This window comes from Hyposmocoma kahamanoa, unplaced genomic scaffold (assembly GCF_003589595.1).
Source record: "Hyposmocoma kahamanoa isolate Upper Pololo Valley unplaced genomic scaffold, ASM358959v1 262, whole genome shotgun sequence".
NCBI lineage: Eukaryota > Metazoa > Arthropoda > Insecta > Lepidoptera > Cosmopterigidae > Hyposmocoma > Hyposmocoma kahamanoa.
Window position 1 is genome coordinate 2,540,055 of NW_020653765.1, and position 22,521 is coordinate 2,562,575.

A 22,521-nucleotide genomic window follows, 5' to 3' on the forward strand; every position below is an offset into this window, starting at 1 on the left:
AATTTCATGGTGTATGTTGTGAAGTAAATAATTCTTCATCATCATCCATAGCCCAACTTAACCCGTGTCGGGGTTATAGGCTTCCCGTAGTTTATGCCATCCACCATTATTCTGCGCTAGTTTCACTCAATTACGACCCACCACTTTGACAAGTCTACCCATCTCATTTTTAGGATGTCGTACGTTTCTATGTGTTCATGTAAATATTAGAGCTAGCAGAATCCGGCGGACTGTGGTGGAGAGCACCGAACATCTTGTGCCCACTGCATACACGGATGAGGTATCCTACTCCCTACTCCCTACTACTAGTACTCCCTTCCCAATGCCGCCATCCTGACTGGCACATAATATGCTCTTCAATAATGCAGAGAGAGATGTAGTGCGAATCGAGGTCGGTCTCAGAGCATTGGAATTTATACCTTTTTTCTATGGGAATAGTTTTAAATATACATTGATAAATTTAATATCCTCTGCTTTCTCGTCCGCCCATTAGCGATGGTCCTTAGGTTTCGTCAAATTTGTAATTACGTCCATTACCGTTGCAAGGAACAACTAATTAGTGCCCTCATGATAAACTTTAGTACTTGCTTGATATTTCTTACTTTTTCTTAATGTTATGTACCGAATTTGTCTTATCTACGTCAGACTGTCCTTGAAAACTCACGCACACTTCACTAAAAAATACTTCCTCGGGCAGGTAAAATGAAATAATTTTCATTTTCTATCGTATATAGATTTCGTGGTTATTGGCTAAATGTTTATTGTAGTTACAGGTTTCTTACCAAGGTATATCTTGTTATTGTCATTCAAATATTTCGGAACGCTTACACGCTCGATCGTAACGGGTTGACTGACCATAAGACGTCATATCGTTGTAAGGAATTTATAACAAGTGATAATAATGATTTAATACTATTTGAGACTTTTATCGGACAGTTTTGTCAGTTTCATGTAATTTCATTTCTGTGAATAACATCTTTGTGCAATCGAATATTTATTACCTATTCTTCATTCCATCGCACATCATCTTCGATTGTTGCATTTGAAACCCAACAGAATATAACGAGCACAGTACAAATATTAACGGTATCGTCACTTGTACAAATAAATTACTCAATTTTCTTTGTGATCTCTTTTTATATTTAGATTCGCCATTCTAAATATTTACTCTCTCCAGTGTCGTAATCCTTTCTCCGGTTTTTAATTTAATTTCGTTTATACTTTTTAATCGTGACAGAACATTGACTTGATACCAAGTAGAAAGTACGACTCCGAATTTAATACAAAGTTTGAGTGCCATGACCTTGTTTGGTTCGTTCACGTCAACCAGTAACGCTGTCGTATTAATTGTTATGTCACTGTTAGTCATAGATGTTTCGAGGTCAGTCAGGTAGGCACCATAAAAGTGTTTTCGTATATTTAGAGGTACAGTCCTAGGGTACCGGTTGGCTTCCGGGTGCCAATAAATACAACAGCGTTCGCATGGCTATCGTATAATCCGACAATGGATTAACTTGGTAAATTGGGTTCGCCGTTTCGAGTTTCAACTAAATGAACTGAAACTATTTCAATAACTTTCTAACAAGCACCAAGGATTCACTAGCAACATGACAAGAGCTAGGTCAATGACAAGAGTAGATTGTTTTGTAATTTTAATTAAATCAAAGTTGTTATAATTATTAATACAGATATCGATCGAACACAAAACCGCAGCAGTCGGGCTGTGGATGTTGATAGCTCACTTGGTAGAATGGTGTGACCGGTAGCGCCACCTGTGAGAAATCTATGAACGTTTCTTTTTACTCAACCTGGTACCTTACAACTACCAGAAGTTGACCAGAAATGTCTTTTTATAGGCGTGGGTTGCCTCGGTATGGCACAGACGCAAGTTCGAGTTCTGTCAGGTATTAATAATTAAAACATACTGATGGAGTCAGTTCACAAAAATTAATGGTAGTGAAAAATCAAGACATTGAATAAATTCAATATTAAATCAAAGTTAGTAAAATAGTAAATTCAGTCAGAGGTTAGAGATCATCGCTCAATCTTTGATTCTTCCTCGTAAAGAAATGAAAATCAAAGAACCGTTTAATATTTATATGGAAATCTGCACATGTATTTAAAATAGAAGAAAATTTCTATTTAAGGCACTTTACACGAGTTTAACTCGGTCGATCATTTACGTAATCGGCGTGTGAGGTCATTTATGACGCCGGAGTTAAATAAATATCAAATAAGGACGACTAAAAATAATTTGCATCAATAAATGTTACTCGTGGCTGCATTTGCGACCTCTAGTGCCGGACCTATGTTGTGAAGACCAGAATCATTGTATAATAAGACAAGTATGGTAACTCCATACAATCGCAGCAGCGCGGTTTAATGTTAAAAGCAGTTATGTTTTTTATATATGCTATATGCATAATTTTATACGCATTTGACCTCCATCTCATCTGATGGTAAGTGACGTTGAGTTCAATGATGGAGCGACACTTAGTTAATGCCTATTCACTCTCGCCTTGAAAAGGCCCAGGTTATAACGTTCAAGGAATAAGTCTGCAGGCAAGGAATTCTACTCCTTGCCGTTCGCCATATAAAAGTAAAAGCGTAAGTCTTTGCGAACCCTTGTAATATCCACAACATAGGGATGGAACTCAAGCCCTACGCCTTCGTCTAGTTCCGCGGTGATGGTAAGGGTTAGGCGGAATTAAACAGTGTAATTCCGTCGTATACTGTCTATGTACGGACGCACACATTCGCATTATAATGAAAGGCCACGAGCAGCTATGCAACGTGAATGCGTCGTGAGATTATGCGAAAGTGTGCGTCCGTTCACGGCACGTGGCGGGCACGCACACATACAAGCCACGCTGCTACGTTCGTATAAGGTTACCATACTTGTCTTTTTATATTTCCCGAATACTGACAACAATCACCAATCCTGTTGCAGTTGTGCCAACTGTTAGTCAACAACAAAGAAACTACGTTCTGGTTTCGGTAACGATGTGGACAGTAGCCAACTATATTTATTAAACTACAACTCTGCTTTATTCGCCAAGGTCCTCCTCACGTCTTGTGCAGCGTGCGGAAAGCCTCTATACCGCGCAAATATACGTTATATAGGAAGGATAACCATTAACAGTATGTTGTTGCGAACTTAGTGGTTATAGGGAAATAATTAATTTCAGTCGGATTATAAACACCCAAGCAATAAATTGATATTTAATGTAATTGGGCAGTATTCAATTTTTCATCATCATCATCGACGACGCCTTCCGTGGATGAGTGGCTTGTACACCGGTTATCATGGTAAAGCTATCTCAGAGGTTCCAGGTTCGATCCCCGGCTAATGGAATAGTAACTTTTCTATATTTATTTATTTATTTAGTTCAGGCCACATGACCCATATAATATACTCCCGGACACATAAATCGAGCCACCTCGCATTTTTGTCGTAAAGGGCTAGAATACAAAAATAGTGTTATCATCGTTTTCCCCAGGTTTTGCATATCCAAATTGCCAACAAGGACTAATGGAAGAGACGTTTAGTATACTAGTTTCAAATTTACGTAATAGTTCTGGATCAATCAAACATTGTTTAAGCTTAATACTGAAAATGTGTGGTGGCTCGAATTATGTGTCCGGAAGTGTATACCTAAAGGACTAACATACATACAATATAATAAAACACTATTTCTAATTAATTGCACTCGTCGGCGACGTATGGCGCAATCTGGTGTCAGGTAACCGGCTGTGGAATCGCCAATATATGACACCCTTCGACCAAAATTCTTCCTTCATGAAGGTCTATTATATTATATAGTATTATATTCTCGAGTCTGGGTGTTTGTGGTACCGTCGTCGTTGTTTCCAATTTCCACAACACAAGTGCTTTAGTTACTTACTTTGGGATCGGAGCAACGTATGTGGTGTGGTCTAATATTTATTTATTTATTATTATCATCATTAACCCATTTATACGTCCCACTGCTGGTCACGGGTTTAGTCCATGGTTGCCACGCTGACTCAATGCGAGTCGGGGACTTCACACGTTTTTGTAAACCTTCTTCGACGTTTCATCACATGTTTTCCTTCATCTAGAAGCTCATGGTAAATTTCGAAAAATTCAGGTGCGAGCCAGATTCGAACCTACGGCAACTGCTAGAGAGGCGACAGGTCAAATATATCCTATTATATGTTGCGCTTACAGTGCACACGACCTTATTTATATCGGTACTGTATTAATTTATACGTGTACATTTCATGACTGGGCCTTATAAGGAGAGGTTAAGGCCTTACCTAAACGTGAAGTGGTTTTAGTGACTACTACAAAAGCAACAAGGTTTTACCAACGGCTAAAATAACTCACCATTCCCAAACTAATCAAAACATCACTTGCAGGTGGCTCTGATTATTAAATAAATAGCTTCAGTTTATAAATTTATCTTTCGAATGTTTATATTCCGGGGTCGATTAATGGAAACATTGACTGATTTTGCTTGGCACTGAGACATAGGCGGACTTCCCAATACTATGTGTATGGCATTGGCATGCAGAGGTGAATGATATCAGAGCCATCTATACGCAAAGGTGAGGGCCCATCACCCCGCAATCCATCTCTGGCTTAGCGAAAGTAAAATCCATATAAATTTATTAGGAGAAAACGAAACGGAAAGGCTGTAACAAAATATAATAAAATTATATAAAAAGGTGCAAATAGCATAAAACACTCCCTACTAAACAGTCCAGACACTTGCCCCAAGAAGGCCTAAATAAGTATTATTATCTAATGATTTAAAAACACGATATCACGTGAAGTCGAAGTTTTACATGAAGATGATCCTTGAGCACGTCCTCTTGCTTTAAGAATTTTGATGGGAGTGGTGACGGAACGAACCAACGTAAGAATAGTGGAAGGAAAAGGAATTCGACAACGATTCAAAATTTTAAAAGATCAAGAACCGTAAAGAGCGTGATAAAAAGGTGGGATGATGATGAAGGAGATCAGCATCGCCACACATCCCTCTTAGCCCTGCGATAGTAGACCACCCGGTGAAAACTTTTTCAACAAAGTCTAAAATCGAGTTCTTAGGTTTCCGCGATTGTTACATACAGGAAATAATGCATTTTTTCGGATCTAAACCGTTATTAAAAATCTCCAACTACAAGTTTGTATAAGTGCTAGAGTTTGGCTAATGCAATAAGTTACGAAAGGTTTTTCGTAATTTATTTCAATGGGCAAATAATAAAATAAAAGTGTGAAGCGCCCAAAAAGTGTGGTGGTGGAGCGCCCAAATAATAAACAGTACCATGTGCCAACACTAAAGACATCCTTGGTTAGATATACTGTAGACTTGTGGGTATCATTACAAACCTGATTTTATTTACATTTCAATAATACACATAAGTAAATTAACACGGTAAAGGTTGATTGTAAACCTGGCTGACTCCATTTTTATACGCTCCATTGCGTATTACTTATGAATCTGTAATGTTACATACTTTTGCCATTCCACGCTATAAATAAATTACCTGCATTCATTAAGGGGGTAACGGGTCCCCCGTGTTCATAATTTGTGACGTGATGGGAAGAGGCGAAAGTTACGAATTTCATCTCTAAAATATGCATATGAACAATTACGCTTTGGAAGCTCCATGGACGGTTTAAATAAAAAAAGACAATTGAAATTACTAGACACGTTATTATTACTTCATGTCGTCTACCAAAATACAAAATAAATAACTAAAACTTTTTTATAAAAAAACCGACCTGAAAAGTGAAATTAAATCTATTTACCAAGTTTTATTGAAATCGATAACGGGAAGTGAGTGAAATCTAATAATCCGGATTTATCTCCTAATTTACCTCTCTTAGAGGCGGAACTCTTTAAATTTGAATGGTATCACTGCTAAAAATACAAAAAAATAAACATTCTATTTTATTGTACTAATGCATAGGATCAATAATAACAATGAAATGTCCAATAAATTTAGGATCTTACAGTTTAACATGGCCAACATCCCATTTGCAGGCATGTACAGGCATCTTCTGGACTAGTACGTTCCACCGTAGATTCTATCTTTGCTCCTTGGCTTACGTAGCGGTCAAGAGCAAGTACTTACATTTACCTCAAAAATTGGTGTAATAAAAATTTGGTTTTCATGTATGCAATGCGCTTATGCGATTTGAAATTTGTCACCTCGTAATGCCCAGGAAATGGCATTTGGCACCAGTAATGTTGCCAGCTCATTTTTGATCTTTTGCCAACTCGCATCGATTCCAGGTCCCTGAACCGACCCGGTCACATCAGCTGACTTTAGTAAACATTCGTGCAAAACAAGACAAATTGCCAATAGGTTACGGGCAAATCAATCGGAAAATACTGTTACTGGTTAAAATACATTCTTAGCGCCATGGATATTTACGAGTGCGTTAACTCAGCCGCGTTATTTTTTTAGATACAGGGTGTCTCAAAACTTAATGTCAAGCGGGCACTGGACGAGATACCATATTACATTGGTTCTGGTAAAAATAAAATTAAAAATTCTATGTCATTTAATTACGTTCGATACTTAAAACGATCGATAATTTTAAAACTGTGCTGTTTTATAACGTAATCCTAAATAACCATGTTATTTACCACTGTCACAAATCAAACAACGAACGTTGTTAGTTTATTAAGATAAAATCCTATCGTGTAAAAGTATAGTATATAATAATATTTTTTTTCGCCGTTTCAAATCAACCGTTTAAACTACTTTTCCAAAACATCCAGAGTCTCTACAATAAGCAACACATACTGGAATCATTTATACAGGAGCACCCAATATATAACGCTATATGCATCACTGAAACCTGGCTTACTGAAGAAAAACTTAAACTACTAACATTAAATGGCTATAAGGTTGCAGCGTCGTATTGCCGAAGCACCCGAGGAGGTGGCGGCGTTTGTATTATGCTTCAAGAACAATTTGAAAGTATTGAGAGAGAAGATATAACAAATATGTCAAAAGAATATACTCTAGAATTATGTGCGACTGAATTACCCAAAGAAAATATCCTATTAATTACATTATATTGGAATAGAAGAGAAGAAGAGGTGTTTTTCAAAAAATTGGAAGAAATATTAATTTATATAAATACTAAATATTGTAAATGTAATGTTATCATAGGAGGAGATTTCAATATTAATATTTTAACACGAAGTCAAAAAACAAATCAACTATTGGAACTAATGTTGGAGTACAAGTTAAATCAGCATATAAACCAACCAACACGAGTAACTCAAACTGCAGCAACATGCTTAGACCTCATATTTACGAACTTTCATCACGACAGCTTACTAACCACTGTAGAAGAATTCGGGTTCTCTGACCATATTGGAACAATCTTACATATGAATCTTCCTCAACGAGCACGCAGAATAAGCTGGAACATAGAGAAAAGATTGTTTAATGAAACTAACATACTAAAGTTTAAATTACAACTTGCTAATGTAAATTGGCACGAAATTATAGCACCAAATGGAGATATAAACGAAAATTATAACGCATTTCATAATAAATTAATAAAAACTTTAAACTATTGTATACCTAAAAAGAAAATAAAATTTAGGACTTGTTTTAAAAAATATTGGCTTACAACAGGTATAAAAATATCTTGTCGAAATAAAAGGTTACTAAAAATATTGACGTTACATTCTAATAATAATAAAATAATAAAAAAATACTACAAAAAATATGAAAAACTCTTAAAAAAGTCAATAATAGTAGCTAAAAAATTACAATATATAAACAAAATTAAAAATTCATCTAATAAGATTAAAACTATGTGGAATGTTATATATGAGCGTACAAATAAAAAAACCATTAAAGAGAAAACAAACATACACTTAAAAATAGATAATATAGTAGTGACAGACCCTCAAAAAAATGCAAATCTCTTTAATGACTTTTTTGCTTCAATTGGAGAGAAAAACAGTGATGGGGCAGCCGGCCGCCCTGTGCTCCACCCCACTGAAAATACCATGTTTTTGAGACCTACAGATTGCTACGAAGTGCATAAAATAATAAAAAACTTGAAAAACAAAAACAGCCATGGAATTGACGAACTACCACCTACCCTACTCAGACAGTGTGCCGATGAGCTTACTATACCTTTTACCATGCTTGCCAATCAGTCATTTAATGAAGGCATCTTCCCTGACGCTTTAAAAACGGCTATAATAAAACCAATATACAAGAAAAATGAAAAAAATGACATAAGTAACTATCGTCCCATAGCCCTTTTACCCACAGCTTCAAAAATTTTCGAAAAACTGATGTGTGATCGTGTTTACAAATTTTGTGAAAAATATAAAATATTTGATGACTGTCAAAATGGTTTCCGTAAAAAACGCTCAACTACATTAGCGGTCTACAAATATATACAGGAGGTTCTTAATATTATAAATAAAAAACAGTACGCCGTAGGCATACTGCTAGACATGACTAAGGCCTATGATAAAGTTCAATACAAAATCTTATTACATAAATTACACGGAATAGGAATACGAGGTGTAGCGCATAAGTGGTTCGAGTCCTATTTAAAAGACAGGAAACAATTCGTGGAAATTGAAAACTTTGATCACAACTCTGGTAGAATTGAACATTTTCGATCTAGCTGTAAAGTCGTTAATGCATCTATCCCACAGGGCAGTGTAATTGGATGCCTACTATTCCTCATCTACATCAACGATTTACCTAAAGTTATAAAGGAACATTGCGTCTTATTTGCTGACGATGTATCCTTGCTAACGACATGTCGTAATGATACAGATGTAAATGAACAACTCCATAAAATGCTACAAACAACAACCAACTGGATGACAGATCACAACCTTGACATTAACTTTAAAAAAACCAAAATAATAGCCTTTTATCCGTATCAGAAAAACTCTTTAAATATTAATTTCAGTTTCAACAATGTACATTTAGATCATGTTCAAGAATTTACCTTGCTTGGCTTAGTTTTAGATACACATATTAATTGGAAAGCACATATTCAAAAATTAAGATCTAAAATCGGAAAATTTGCTTATGCACTTCGCGAAACAAAGAAAACAACTAATTTGGAAACCGCGCTCACCACTTACTACGCATATGCCTATGCATGGCTCAACTACGGTGTAATGCTGTGGGGGAACAGCACCGAATCTCCCTCAATTCTGACCTTACAGAAAAAATTGATAAGAATCCTAGCCAACATTGATGCAACCGAAAGCTGCAAACTCTATTTCCAACAGTACAATATTTTAACTTTACCCTGTATCTACATTTTTGAATCCTGTAAATTTGTCAGAAATTATCCTAATCTTTATAAAAGAAGGCAAGACGTACCTACAAACTATTGTTTTAGACACCAAAACAGACTTATGTTACCAAAATCAACGATCTCTCTCCATTCATCAAGTCCGTTTGTAATGTCTATAAAAATTTATAATAAGTTACCGAACTCCATAAAAGAAATACCTCACGACAGCAATTTTAAATCCCATCTGAAAAAAATATTAGTAAGTAAAAGTTACTACCATATAAACGAATATTTCAATGATAAAGGAATATGTTCCTGATAAGTTACATTAATGTACCAATATACTTACCTGTACTTAATAGAAATACAGACATAAATAATAGGCGTTAAAATATTGAGATGTTTGTTATTATTAATTATTTTTATTTATTTTTTTTTCTTTGTTAATGTAATTCATAGACATTTATTGTACTGACAAAATAATAATATTAATAGATTTTATTTGTAATTTAAGAATTGTATGCTTATATAAGTTGTAATTATTGCATGTTTTTTTGAAGATTTTATTTGATGTTGAAATGTTTATTGATTTAATTTAATTCAAGTAAGTGAAATGTTGCCCTCTCTACAGTACATTGCTGTGCCCAACAGGGTCCCAAAGCTCTAATTTAAGCGTGTCCACCTGCTACTAATGTAAACTTTTGGGAATGCAATAAAGAATTGAGTATTGAGTATTGAGTAGTATAGTTTTGTTATAGTAAGTATAGTTTTGACTAATTTTGACACTTCGTTTTTTAAAAAAATCACCAACTACCCTGGGCAAGTTACTTGAAAAGATGACCCGTTTCGTCAAGATTTGACATTGGTACAATACTTGCCACTTTCATTCTATAAAAATATTTTTGATTTATACTTTTGTGATTGTCCCGTACCTAATCTCCTTGATTCGCGTATAAAAATCTAGCCGAACTTGTCACTCCTTATTTTAAAGCTAGTCTCTTATCGGTAGAGTAATCGAACACAATCTCTGTTCAGCACTCTTACTTTGATTTCCTGATGCGACACAACATTTTTCCCTTATCTGATCTAAAATAACATCACAGTGTTAATTACAATGACCCCCTCAGCCAGCTCCTCCCTCCATGCCTACAAGATACTCCTTCACACCTCGTTTGAAGGACCTCATATAAGAAGGGAATTCATGCGCTGGAAGGGGGTTCCATTCGTCGACTGCGCGACAGAGAAAAGTGCCACGCACAATTGTATAACGGTGGTTACAGAGACCAGAATGTTGAATAGTTCCTATTTTACCTAATTATATCTTTCTATTACACCCTGTATACACACGCATGCACACACTCTTACACAAACGTAACACATATACACAAATACATGCGTACTCACCTTGCAATTGCGGTTTGTTATGGTATGTTATTTTTATTTATTAAGATTCACCTTATCATTAATTTATTTTAAAAATTTAATGTAACTTAAACGAACTGTTAGACAGAAAACTTCATAACTGGCTAAATAAGTTTATTATTTAAGAATATAAATCGAATTTAAAAATCTGTAAACTTTGCTAATAAATAAACAAAATACATAAATTCGTACACGCAAAATAGGCGCTTTGACGTCAAGTTGCGGACACCAACCCCTTACACCAAGTACCAAGTACATAAATTCGTCAGAGGCGATAAACATATTTGACATGTATTTCCCTCTAAAGAGTTCCTGAAAACGGCTGACCCGGTAGCTATATTTGTAGAGTCTTAGACACGTTTCACGACAACAATTAAAAGTAACGGCATAGTTAGTGTCTTCGCTTAGAAATAAACGAAAATGGATGTTATTCTGCACAAATCCACGTATACAACGTGGGTTAGAGCTAAACCGCCTCAATGTTTATCTAGCTATTATATACACAAGTAATACACGATACGCTTGTTCCGGCTATTACTATAAGCATGTCCGAGGTTATCTGACGACCACCAGCTGGTGATTCACTGATACAGGGTGAAATAAATTCATCATAAAATATTATAAGTCTAAATGTGACATGTAATAGGGATGGATGGGCATCTTAAATAATTCTAAAATGTTTTGCGAAAAATACACTGGAATTTTTAAATCGGTTGCATTAAAATGAGTCGACCTGAGGCATGATAAGCACCACGTTAGAGTACAATGGAATTGTGCTGGAATTCTAACAATATATAACCTTTCAACAAAGGTTAGTCGTATTGTACCTTTAGACAACAACGAAAAGTGCAATTTGCATCAGATATGTTTACTTAGCATATCGTAAGCTCATTAGAAATACTCTCAATGGAATTCACAATTGGAAGGTCAATGGTACTTTTCAAAATAAATTGTTTATTATGTAGAAATAACACTTGGCTACAAATTCAAAGTCCGCAGAGCGGAGCAGTTTGTTGGCGGAGGCACACACTCATGTTTAGCAACATAACATTGCCTTACCTATCGTACATATCATTACATACAGTACACACTTAGATGTACGTCTTAGTTATGAATATTATATCTGTATATTGTTGTAATTGTAGATTCTCCTCTCAGCGAATTCTATCGAAATTCGCCGGTCAAATTTTGACTACAAATCACGTATCATCCTTAACTTGACATTGGCGGAACCATAACACTACTTACAAAGAAGAATAATAAAATATCAGTTTATGAACTATGATCTATATGCAATATATATAGGGCACTGATGAAATTACAGAGACTTGAAACTTGTCCATTATGTCTCAGGGTGGTCAGCGCACTGGCATTGTCCCTCAGATCCTTGCGATTTAAAGCTCTGAGTGACAATCACTTACCACCAATCGACCTATCCGTCCCGACACATGGTATCATAAAAAAGAAAAAAAAAGCTCTTCCATAGTAAATATTTACACACACTTGGCCAAAACATATCGTATTTCGTTGTATTAATGTGTGGAATCAACCCCTACTCAACCCAATTAAGTTAACACCCTTACATATTATCATTGGTTGTATTAGATTAATTGAACCACGAATGTGTATTCTGAAAGTGTAGATAATTATGTGATAATGTGTAGGTAGTTACGTGTATTCTAACGTAACGTCCTCCGATGTCGAATGGCTTGCATAATGGTTTTCATAAAGTCGCCATCTCTGAGACCCCGGATTCAATTCTTTCTACATTAGTTTTGATTATAGTGACCCTCCCTACCGGCCCTTAGGGTATAGGAGAAGGGGACTATAACCTGTGCGCGCACAGGAACCTTATAAGTTCAGGTTCTGATCCCAGCTCAGCCAGTGCGACAACCTTGCATACCAAATAAGTCTTACCAAATAAGTACCAAGTAAACAAATAAGACTTCTACATTGACCCGACGGGTCAATATAGAAGACTTATTTTTCTTTCTTTTTTATAGTACCAAGTAACGGGACGAACAAGTCGTGCGCCTGGTAGTAAGCGACACGCCTGTCCATAGCAATTGCAATGTCAGAGTTTTAAATTGCAAATTTCTGAAGAACACTGCCACTGCGCCCGTCACCCTGAGATACAAGTTCACAATTCCCAAGTGCCTGTAATTTCACCAGCACCTTTCCCTTCAACACTTAAAAGCAATAATGCTCTCACATAACTGCTTGGTGGCAGATTATATAGATAAATAATTCTCTTGGGTTTGGGTGTTTGTAGTACCGTCGTTGTTTCCGATTTCCATAACCAAGTGGTCTAGTTATTTACTTTGGGATCAGAGCAACGTATATGATGTTGTCTAATAACAGGTGCCGCAAAAGTAATGTCATAATGTAAGTGTGTCCTTAATTTTTGCAAATGGCGTCAAATGTCACTGTGCTTTGACATCTATGTTGTAGACAGATACCTAGATAATTAGTTCACAATAAGTAATGGAGCCATGCACATCTGAAGAACATGGAATTATTGTTACTGTTTATTTGACCAAATGTCGGTTTGTTGTTTGAGAAACACCGTAACCGAGAACCACCGAAACCTCAACTGGTGAGCGTTACGGGCAGATGTTAAACGAGTTTTTTTTTCCGCAAGGTGTTGAATTTGGTCTCGAACATTGTTGGTTCCAATAGGACAGAGCAACCGCTCATACGGCTTGGGCAACGATGGAGATTTTGAGACACCAATTTCCGGGCCGAGTGATCTCCCGTTTTGAAGATTTGAACTGGCCGTCCAGATCGCCAGATCTAACAAACCCAGACTTCTTTCTTTGGGGGTTGTAAATTCGCGTTTACCACAATATACCACAAATCATGCAAGTCTATAATATTAACGAATAAATCGCCAATTTGGAGCCAGATGTTTTGCGAGCAACAATATCGAAATGCCGTAAAACGAGCATAAATGTACATCATACTCGGTAGTTGGTCATTTGACCGATATAATTTTCAACTTAATGCCATCAATTTTACATCTTCAAATAAACTTTTCGTGGGTCATTCGAAATGGTATCCAATTTATATTATGACATTACTTTTGCGCCACCTTGTATATAATTTATAATAATGTAATAATAATTCTAATTTGTAAGTTGTTGTAAGGCCTGCAATATATATGTCTGATGATTTGTCGACCGGCTGTGATTGCGTGAAATAGGCGATTAAAAAAAACACAAAAACATCGATTTTCGTAAGGGGCTGACCCTTACAGACTGTCGAACGGGTAGACTGGAAGGCAGAGGATATTAAATTTATCGATTGAAATAACGTATAAATTTAAATGCGCTATGACCAACCTTGGCGTATCGCAGCGTATCTCTCTGCGGTACTGAAGAGCACGCTAGGGGATACCGCGGCGGGAGGCACCGGCATGCGGCGGGAGACGCCGCAACCGGCATGCGACGGAATCTGCCTGAATGCGTCGGCGTAGCGGCGAACGAGTGCGAGCAGACACGCGAGTGGACGCTCGCGGGTCGCGGTGTCGCAAGATATGGCCCTCATCAGCGCGCTCCGACGGGCATAATAGCGCTATTTCGAAAAAACGTTCAGGGGAGCATGTTTTAGTTTTTCACATCTGTTTTATAGTACATTGTGTATTAAGGACGGTAAATTAATAGCTGTAGAGCTCCTTGTGACAGAGATCGTCCTGGGTTGTACTGCTACCTTACCTATTTCTGCCGCCAAGTAGTAATGTCAGCATTACTGTATTCCGGTTTTGAAGGGTAAGGGTTGTGGTGAAATTACAGGCACATGGAACTTGTCATCTTTGTCTCAGGGTGACAGGCGCAGCGGCAGTGCCCCTCAGATTTTGCGATTTAAAGCTCTGTGTGGCACTGCAACTGTTATGGACAGACGTGTAGCTTACCACCAGGCGCACGACTTGTTCGTCCCGTCACTTGACATTATAAAAATAAAAAATTATAATAAATAAGAAATTACTAACGAGGGTCTATTAGAAGCCCGAAGTCAAAGGCTTGAGGGTCTTAATAAGTCCATTTTGTATTTTAACCGTCCGTTATATATACAATGTTTTTCATCACATTTGCGAGGAAATAAATACAATATAAATATGGTTCACGACACAAGGATTATGGATTTGGCAAATGGCGGGTTTTTTGTTTTCCATACACAATACAACTTGAATTAAAATGTTGTAAAAAGTAAACACGCATACATAACATTTTGTTTACACAATTATTTTCCACATATCCACAACTATGAAGAAAGCTTATCGAAAAATTTATGGATCGTTTAATATTTGTTATTGCGTGCGAGAAACGACCGCATTATTAATACAATGGCACTTTATACAAACATCATTGCCATTAATTATAATGAAAATCTCAAAAGGTCCCAACATCGAACTCTTCACTCGGTGAAAGTATGCCACGTCGTCTGTACGCTACATTAAAAGTACATTATGACGAAGGTACTGTAGATCGATTTGCGTTACACCGATGGTAGATAACATAAACACAAATTACACCCAAACTTACGTGTGAAATAAATGTAGGCTATACAAATATTTCTCCCGGCCCGGAAATCGAACCTCTGCTTGGCAGTTCAGCATGATAAACGTTCCGCCCCGGAGAGGCAGTTAACATAATTAGAGTAAACCTTCCCGTGATTAAAGCATAGATAGCGCTCACCATATAAAATCCCTAAAGTACTGGCGGCATCTACGTGTTACCAACTAGACTAAAGCAAATGTCGTTAGACGGAAGGTTTAAAAGTAGCTAGTACGTAGTATTTCCGCTCCATATGAAAAATTTACTTCATCTCTTATATACTTTTAATAAGGTTCATTTCATTTGCATAAACTTTATGATCATAGCTAATGGTCGGAATAGTGTTCCAAGTGATAAATGTCTACATATAGGTACAAGGAGTTACATAGAGTGGTTAAAACCACCAAATATTAAATAATTATTTTTCCGAGTTCCGCATTTCCGGAAATATGCATTTTAAAGTAATTTTAGTTGCGCCATGTAAAAAAATTTAGAAGATAACAGAACCAACTTTCACCAAAGTATTTTTTTTTATGACCTACAAACAAAACATAGTTTTAACTAATGCGGTTGATTTTATTTTCACCCATAATATAAAAACTGTAATAGTTTAAAAACATGCATTAAATATATCTTCTACACAGGTGAAAACATGCAAAGACACGGAAAGCTGGAAACCGTTTACTAGTACTTACTACTTTTCTTTTACCTACTCATTGGAACACCATATTCTGAAAACTGATCGTAAAACAGGCATCAGACTTGTACACCTAAAATAAGAAACCTACAATTGACTAGCGCGTTCACTTAAATAACTAAGATATAATTATGTTGAATACTAAAAGTTGAAGTCATACTGAAGGGGCGTCATAAAAGTCGCTAAAATTTTTGTTGTTAAATAGACGTAAAATGTTGCTTATCTAGTCACAAAGTCGTAAACGCTGTCAACGCTCGGTCTCCCTAGGCACATACCTACATTAAGATCTCAATTTTAAGCTACACTCAGCTCGCCTTCTATAGATATAAAATTCTACATAATGCAAAGTGGAAAAAATCAATGGAATATTAAGGGAAACTGCCATAAATACTTAAGATAGCTAATTTTACTTAAGGGAAACATTTTTTTTCATAATGTGAATAACCGTACTCACAGATTTTTTAAGTAATAACGCGCACACACTCAACATTTCCCCGCAATAGGGAAACCCTGTTTCGCGGTTGCCATGGACACACACAGAGACAACCACTAATTACACCCAAACTCACGAGAGAAATAACTGGACATGGGACCTCTGCGTGGCAGTCCGGCACGGTAATCGTTGGGCCACAGAGGCAGTTGTAATTTTAATGGCTTACTGGAGCTGGAAACCAACTAAAAATGATATAATAATGCAATAAAATAAACACTCTCTATTTTGTTGTACTAATCCTAACTTGATGAAATTTGTAAAATAAACATTGGGTGTTACAATTAAAGACGTCCATGAAATTTGATATTACTATCGACTCTAACATGAAGGACACGTGGGCAGTACGTCTTACTTTCAAGATATTGACACCTAAATTGTTTTTTTTGTTAGTTACAAATGTCAATTACGCAGATTTTTAAAAGCCGATTACAGAGGGTCAAAACGTTTCGGTGATCAAATATGTTAAAAACTCACTAAAATTATCGATTACGTTAGTTATGATAAGGAGATGAGCGTAGGTTTAATACCTACCCACTAAATATGCACATAATTTTTTTTATCACCTTGTATATGTGTGGATATACCTCACAGAAATATCCGTGGGAACAAGTAACGCTCACGAACATGAAACAGTCGAGCAAACATTGTGTGATGATTAGTGATCTTGAAAGACAATCAAACGCTGCCGAAGTCGTTCACCCTTTGAGGAGTGGTCTGAGAAAAATATCGTTCAATTCGTTGAACACCAATAAATTTGTATCCACCGCACTACATCATCAACGAATACATCGACGGTTGAAAAGCAAAATGGGCTAAGCGACACTTTTGGTCATATTGAGTTATATATATACCGTTGAAATCAGCTAATGTTTCTGATTCCAACGGTATATATAACTCAGTATGACCCAAAAGTGTCGCTTATCCCATTTTGCCTATCAAGACTCGACATATACATACATACATGTATTTAGTTGACTGATACGTAGATACTTATTTAAACTGGAACGGACAGAAGAGATATATTATTAGAATATTAACATGTCGTTGCTGGCCACGGATCTTTTTCCTGTTATAAATGCGTTTTGATAAAAAAAATTCTTGTATCAACAGAGCTTCTTGTGAAATAGATCGTCCAGGGAAGCACCACCTTCTTTATCTATTTCTGCCGTCAAGCAGTAATGTGAGCATTACTTCGTTTCGGTTTTGAAGAGTGAGGGTACTGGTGAAATTACAGGCACATGGGACTTGTGAACTTATGGCTCAGGATGATGGGCGCAGTGACAGTGCTCCTCAGATCTTTATTATTTAAAGCTCTGAGTGGCACTACAAATGTTAAAGACAGGCGTGTTGCTTACCACCAGGCACCACCACGATTTGATCGTCCCATCACTTCATATCATGACAAAAAGATAAGTTAAATATAGATTAACAGTGATTGCTTTTAATGTAAACCTATTGTTTCGTGTTTTATAATAAGAACGATAATTTATTTTCAGACATTTACAATTCACAATATTTGCTAGTAAAATTAAAAAAGTAGCGTTAGAATTGCGTTTTATATGAAGAAGGTCAATGTACACAGCTAATATCAGAGTAAATAGCTACCTAAATCCACCCGAGTATTAGGGACTATTTGCCAATGTGCTCAGAATGTCGCCGTTCGTGCTGAGACGCGTCTGATATACTGATACTCGTGTCCTTTTTATCCAATGTTGCAAATAGTAGATTATAGTTCATACGCTGACATTTTATTCATAACTAAGACGTACGACTGCATTCAGCTTCCAAAGCGAAGCTCTCTTTTATTATATTAATCTTATTTTTTCATATATAACTCATACAGCACAAAATTACGTAGCGTTAACGCGATTTAAAAGAGATTCAGTCGTGCCAATAAACCTTTCTACGCGTTCAACAATTCAATATACATATATACTTAAAGCTCAATATGTAAAGTAGTTAACATTGCTGTAAAAAGTTTACCTAAATATCTGTTACAACAATTATTGTAGTGACGTTATGTGTGGTGAATATTGTTCCGTTTGTTTATAAGTGGACTATACTAGGCTATCCACTTAAATGACTGCTAATATTAATATCACGTTGTATTAGTAGATATTTCCCAAACTTATGCCATGCCAAGTTATACTTGTATTTAAGAAATACAAATGATTTAAGAACCGTGTATTCCTTCGTTTGTTGTTGCTTAAGAAATTTGTTCATAATAAACCGTATCAGATACCAAGTGACACAAATATCTTGAATACGTATTCGTATTCAAAAATGGTATAATAAAGTTTACCACTACTTATCCTTATTTAATTTTCCTGATTCAGTTCTTGTTTTGAATATTATTTATGACGACTTTAATGGGTAGCAATGTGGTTGCTAAATCGAAACAAAAATCGGTAAAGACAAACTATACAAAAAGCGAATGCGAGTTTTTCACCCTAAGTTCGGGTTTTTCAAGTCCAATTGCCACTCCGAGCTTTAAATCGCAAAGATTTGAGGGGCACTGCCACCGCGCCCCTCACCCTGTGTCATAAATTAACAATTTCAATTGTTTTCAATTGCTTATTGGATATCACCATGTGACATTACAAATTTAAAATGAAACATTTATTGGTGTGATACACATATGACGGCCTGCAAGGGCACAGCAACGTCAGGTTAAGTTCATAAATCAGACTATTTAATAATAATATTAAATTATTACCTTACAAGATATCATAACATTAACTTATTATATCACATTATTATTATCCTTAATTAGTAATGGAAAACTTACATTATACAATACATTCATTTTAAATAATTTATTAATGAGTGATGCTGAAGTATTTATTTTATTATTGGTATCATTTTTATCGTCAAAAATTTCGTTTAAATCATAATAACATATATTAATAAGGAATACTTTTAATAGTTTGCCAAATTGGGATAGTCGTTCCAGGTTTTTGATATAATATAGGATGTGGTTATAAATTCTAATCAACGAGGTATGGGTGCCAGACGTAACTAATTTCATTTTTGGAAAATGATATTCTAAGCTTGTTTTAGTATCTGTTATTTCCTTTGTCATCTACAGAGGTGAATAAAATTGTAATAAATATTAAATATTGTTATAATGAAATAAAATTGACACGTCTCATGTGCTTGTAATTTCACCAGCAACTTCAACCCTTCAAAACTGGAAGGAAGGCGACGATATGTATATATCTAATATATATTTTCATACGTAAAGTGTATACTTAAACAGTATTAAACGAGAGTACTCCTCGAACAACGTAATCAAATCTACATCATCTTGTCAATGACCTCGTTGACACGGTTAGCACTTTTGTCGCTAGATGATAACGTTCGATATCTTGTATAACCAATTTAGGAAACTATAATAGAAGTGCCCCCGAAGTTTCATTACACTGGTACTCAAAAGTACAGGAAATTTCCGAGTTCAAAACCAGATTATTAAGTATTTATGAAATGTCAGGATGTTTCGCCAGCATAAATTTTTTGTGAAATTACGCCTCTAGTTTGTTATAACTATTAACAGAAAAATCCGCCCGGATTCGAATCGACATATCCTAGCAAACCGTCTCAGATACTATGCCAACTAAGCAACGGAGCGAACCAGCGGACCTCTCGAGTTTTTCTGTGTGCTTGTTGTCGGATATTTGTTTTTGGTTTTTAACGCCTTTTTGCCGTAGCGTCATCTGTGAGAAATCTATGAAAGTATTTATTCAACCAGTTAGGTACCTTTACAGCTACCAGCAGCTGGTTACAGATGTCGCTTTAATTGTAATATATTTTTATTGAATTTCAGGATGTTTCTTCCTATCCTTATCCCACGCTAGGTGGGGTCGGCACAACATGTATTTTTTTCCATTCTCCCCTATCAGCCGTCATTTTTGTACTCACACCTTTCTTATCCATGTCATCATGTCATGGATTGTGCGAAATCCATCCATCTTTTCTTCGCTTCTTACGTTGCACCCGTCTCTGATGGAAAAACCCTAGTCCATTTCTCACATACGCCGGTAGCTGCGTCTGCGCGTCGCCTGTGGGGTACGCCATGTCATGGTCACTATTATCCTTCACTCTTGAATACATGTTGTAAAGGGATTTGGCATGGTGTTTTATGACCGGCCGCCTGCCTGTCGTCAACCGTCCTTGGGAATACTCGGTTTAATTTTTACTTTCGCTATCTGGCAGGGTGCACCACCAATGTGATGGTGTTTCATCACCATGATATTTAATTACTTTTTGTAAAGAAATTATTTTTTTCTAAGTGTTCGATTTTTGTATTAATAATTATAACAGTCCAAATAATATGGTTTGATAGTCTAACTTATAAATTTTTATTTAACAGTGCGGCAAGTATGGTGAAGGCTACATCGGTGCGGCGCGTGGCGTCGCAGTCCATGTCAGGGGCAAAGGCCCCGGCGGAGAAAGAGACCACACAGGGTGCACGTGGCCCCTGCTCTCGGTCGCCGATCCTGATGGGCCCCTCCCTACGGAACCCTGGATCGCAGTCATTCGACGTGGGAGCTGCAACTTTCAGATAAAGGTAAATAATAACAAATTTAATTAGTATCCTTTTGCTTCAATATTACATAACTTATACTATGGGTTTTGGATGGATTCATCTTGAAGTTCACTAAATAAATACGACAAGATAGATAAACCAAACATTCCTTTGAATTGGTATGCAAAGAATGGATTTGTGGTTTTAACTAGCAACCTTACGCACGGGAAGATAAAGTCCGATTTAGGGTTTCCACAATATAAGTAATGTATTGCGAAATATATTAGAGCTCCTTGTAAAAGAGGTCGCCAGGATATAAACTTTACCTATTTCGGCCGCCAAGCAGTAATAAATAAATAAATAAATAACGCACACACTCAACATAGCCCCGCACTAGGGAAAACCCTGTGTCGCGGGTGCCATGGACACACACATAGACAACCACAAACTACACCCAAACTCACGAGAGAAATAATTGTAGGCCATACAACTATTTCTCCCGGCCCGGGAATCGAACCTGGGACTTCTGCGTGGCAGTCCGGCATGGTAACCGTTCGGCCACGGAGGCAGTTAAATGCTCGCATTACTGCGTTCTAGATTTGAAAGGTAAGGGTGCTGGTGAAATTGCAGGCACATGAGACTTTTAAACTTATGTCTCAGTGTGCCGAGCGCAGTAGCAGTGAACTTAGCGTCACTGCAACTGTTATGGACAAGCGTGACTCTTACTACCAGGCATGGCTTGTTGGTCCCGTCACTTAGTAAAATAAAAAAATAATCTCAGTACAGAGTACTAAAAACACCTACCTCAAAAGTACGTGGAATCACATCTATTTGCAAAGTTTTATTGAAATATCCCCTAGTTCGCCACTATACAGGACTTGACACGGGAGATAATAAAAATAGCTTCTCACTACTCAAAGTATATTGAGAGAGAAAAACGCCTTGAATTGGAGAATAGCAAAACCAACCATTAAAATAATTGCTCCTTAAGTAAAATTTAGGCGCTATTTATAAAAATGAATGTTCATGCGTGATCAGCCACCCTTAGAGGTGGATAATTTTCTTCAAAATGAAATGGGACCACTATGGAGATACCCTTTTTCCAACAAAAAGAATCATGAAAATCGGTTCACAAATACGGGAGTTATCACGTAACAAAAAAAACATACAGTCGAATAGGAGAACCTCCTCTTTTTTTGAAGTCGGTTAAAAATATCGGATACTCTACTTGTTCACAAAATGGAATGTCACAATTTCCACCACACTATTCTCTTTTTTCTTCCTTTTCTCTATAAGAGGCTGAACGGAGGCTGAGGCTTGAGCAAGAGGCATTGTGCGTTTCGTTTCGTGTCTGCTTCTACTGGGTCTGGGTCTACTTTTGTTCTCCAACCGACATCCGTCTGAAACAAACAAGTACTGTCTAATACTAATACTCGGTCAAAATGAAAAGACAATGTCTAGTATGAAGCTTCATTTGCATCATACGTCTTTTACTTTGGTCGACTATCGACCAAATAGTATAGAGTATAGAGTAGAGTA

At 36.5% G+C, this 22,521-nt stretch overlaps 1 protein-coding gene across 2 annotated transcripts in view; it reads left to right on the forward strand.

The window, feature by feature from the left end:
* The window catches only part of LOC113228915 (protein goliath-like), a 68,597-nt gene that overhangs the window by 20,081 nt on the left and 25,995 nt on the right, over positions 1-22,521 (forward strand). For both annotated transcript variants that reach the window (XM_026462358.1, XM_026462359.1), the window contains exon 2: positions 20,827-21,024. In XM_026462358.1, the coding sequence (XP_026318143.1) occupies positions 20,827-21,024 (198 nt within the window). The remainder of the gene's footprint in view (positions 1-20,826; positions 21,025-22,521) is intronic.